This window comes from Bombus impatiens, unplaced genomic scaffold (assembly GCF_000188095.3).
Source record: "Bombus impatiens unplaced genomic scaffold, BIMP_2.2 scf_0155, whole genome shotgun sequence".
NCBI classification, from domain to species: domain Eukaryota; kingdom Metazoa; phylum Arthropoda; class Insecta; order Hymenoptera; family Apidae; genus Bombus; species Bombus impatiens.
In genome coordinates, this window is record NT_176574.1 from 916,007 (window position 1) to 917,370 (window position 1,364).

The 1,364-nt window shown below is 43.5% G+C and overlaps 1 protein-coding gene across 1 annotated transcript in view; it reads right to left on the reverse strand.

Annotated features, from left to right (window-relative positions):
- The window catches only part of LOC100749283 (protein split ends), a gene marked incomplete at its 5' end in the record, with an annotated part of 19,528 nt that extends 18,169 nt beyond the window's left edge, over window positions 1-1,359 (reverse strand). The window contains 1 exon segment of the mRNA XM_033319527.1: window positions 940-1,359. Coding sequence (XP_033175418.1) covers window positions 940-1,359 — 420 coding nt within the window.
- Between the last annotated feature and the right edge of the window lie 5 nt (window positions 1,360-1,364).

The following is a 1,364-nucleotide window of genomic DNA, read 5'->3' on the forward strand; positions in this document are numbered from 1 at the left end:
TTTTCTTTTTTTTTTTTTTTTTGCCTGTTGGCCGACTCTTCGTTCGAGTTCCTACGAAGCGAAGCATTTTGCGTTCGAACAAAAATGAAGAATCGAACATTACCGAAGAGGTGGCAAAACATCGTTAAGCCAAAAATACGATAGTGCAAAGTAGAAAAGTTATTCGAACGATGATATACTAAGGAATCGAAATGCAATCGAATCTAAGAAATTCTATTTCGTAACGCTTAAGTTTCAGTTATTCGTATAAGAGTATCAATTGATTCGTGCCAAGCGACGTATTTAAAGTATCGTATTATTCGCGGAAACATTCACGGAACAATTAAAATTTCAAAATTCTGTTTTAACTGTTTCACGTCCGGTTCAAATGTTAATATTCGAACAACGACAATTCGCGCGTCATAAATTTCGATCGCATCCGATTCTCAAAACTTTCCAATAAGCTTCCGTTCGGACGTTGTTACCATCGAATTAGAGTTACAGAAGTCTACGTACACGCGTGCATATATAGAGAAAGAGAGAAAGACCGTGTGTTATTTGTTATTTGTTAAGCAATTTTATAACACGTCATTCGACGTCACACGTAGCTACTATTACATCTTTAATTACTTTGACGCTTGTTACAAAGTTTAGGAAAAGATTCTGCTTTAATCGCTATGCTATTAAACGCCTCTATCTAACATCTCGATACCTAGAAGAAACGCTTGATTCATACTTGAACTCGCTCGCGACGATATAAAAGTTACGATGACGTAAAAGTTGATTATAAAATCGAATAGATTTCGTTGGAGAAAGCAACTGTACGTAGAAATTTGATTCGAGTTCCCTATTTGAGACTGTAACGCATCGGTACTTTCGATCTAAAGAGATTTTTCCATTAAACTTGATTCCCTTTTAGGTTCCAGGTCTAATCGAACTCGTCGCAATGGACCAACTTACTATTATCTCGCCGAAAGGTTCGAAATGCTTCCTAAGCTCGGACGCGGTGACGTCCTTCTCAAGGTTGCCGATGAAGAGCGTCCGCGTCGCCTTCGGATGATACTCGTCGACCTCGGCCTCGTACGGCCTGAACTCGTTGTCCTCGACATCGTAACCCTGGTAAGGTGCGACCTCGATCTTGCATCCGAAAAACAGTTTGTCATGGGACACCTCGAGCGCCTTCTCCACGTCCTCGGGCTTCTTGAAGCAGACCAGGGCGTATCGCTCGCCGGCCGCCCCCACGACCTTCACCCACGTCACTTTGCCGTGTTTTTTGTACTCGTGGAAGAGACCGTCCTTGAGGGATGTGTCGCTGCTGCGTGCCGGCAAATTACGCACGCGAATAGCGAGCGGCCGGCGGTCCTCGGTGACGGCGGCATTTCCGG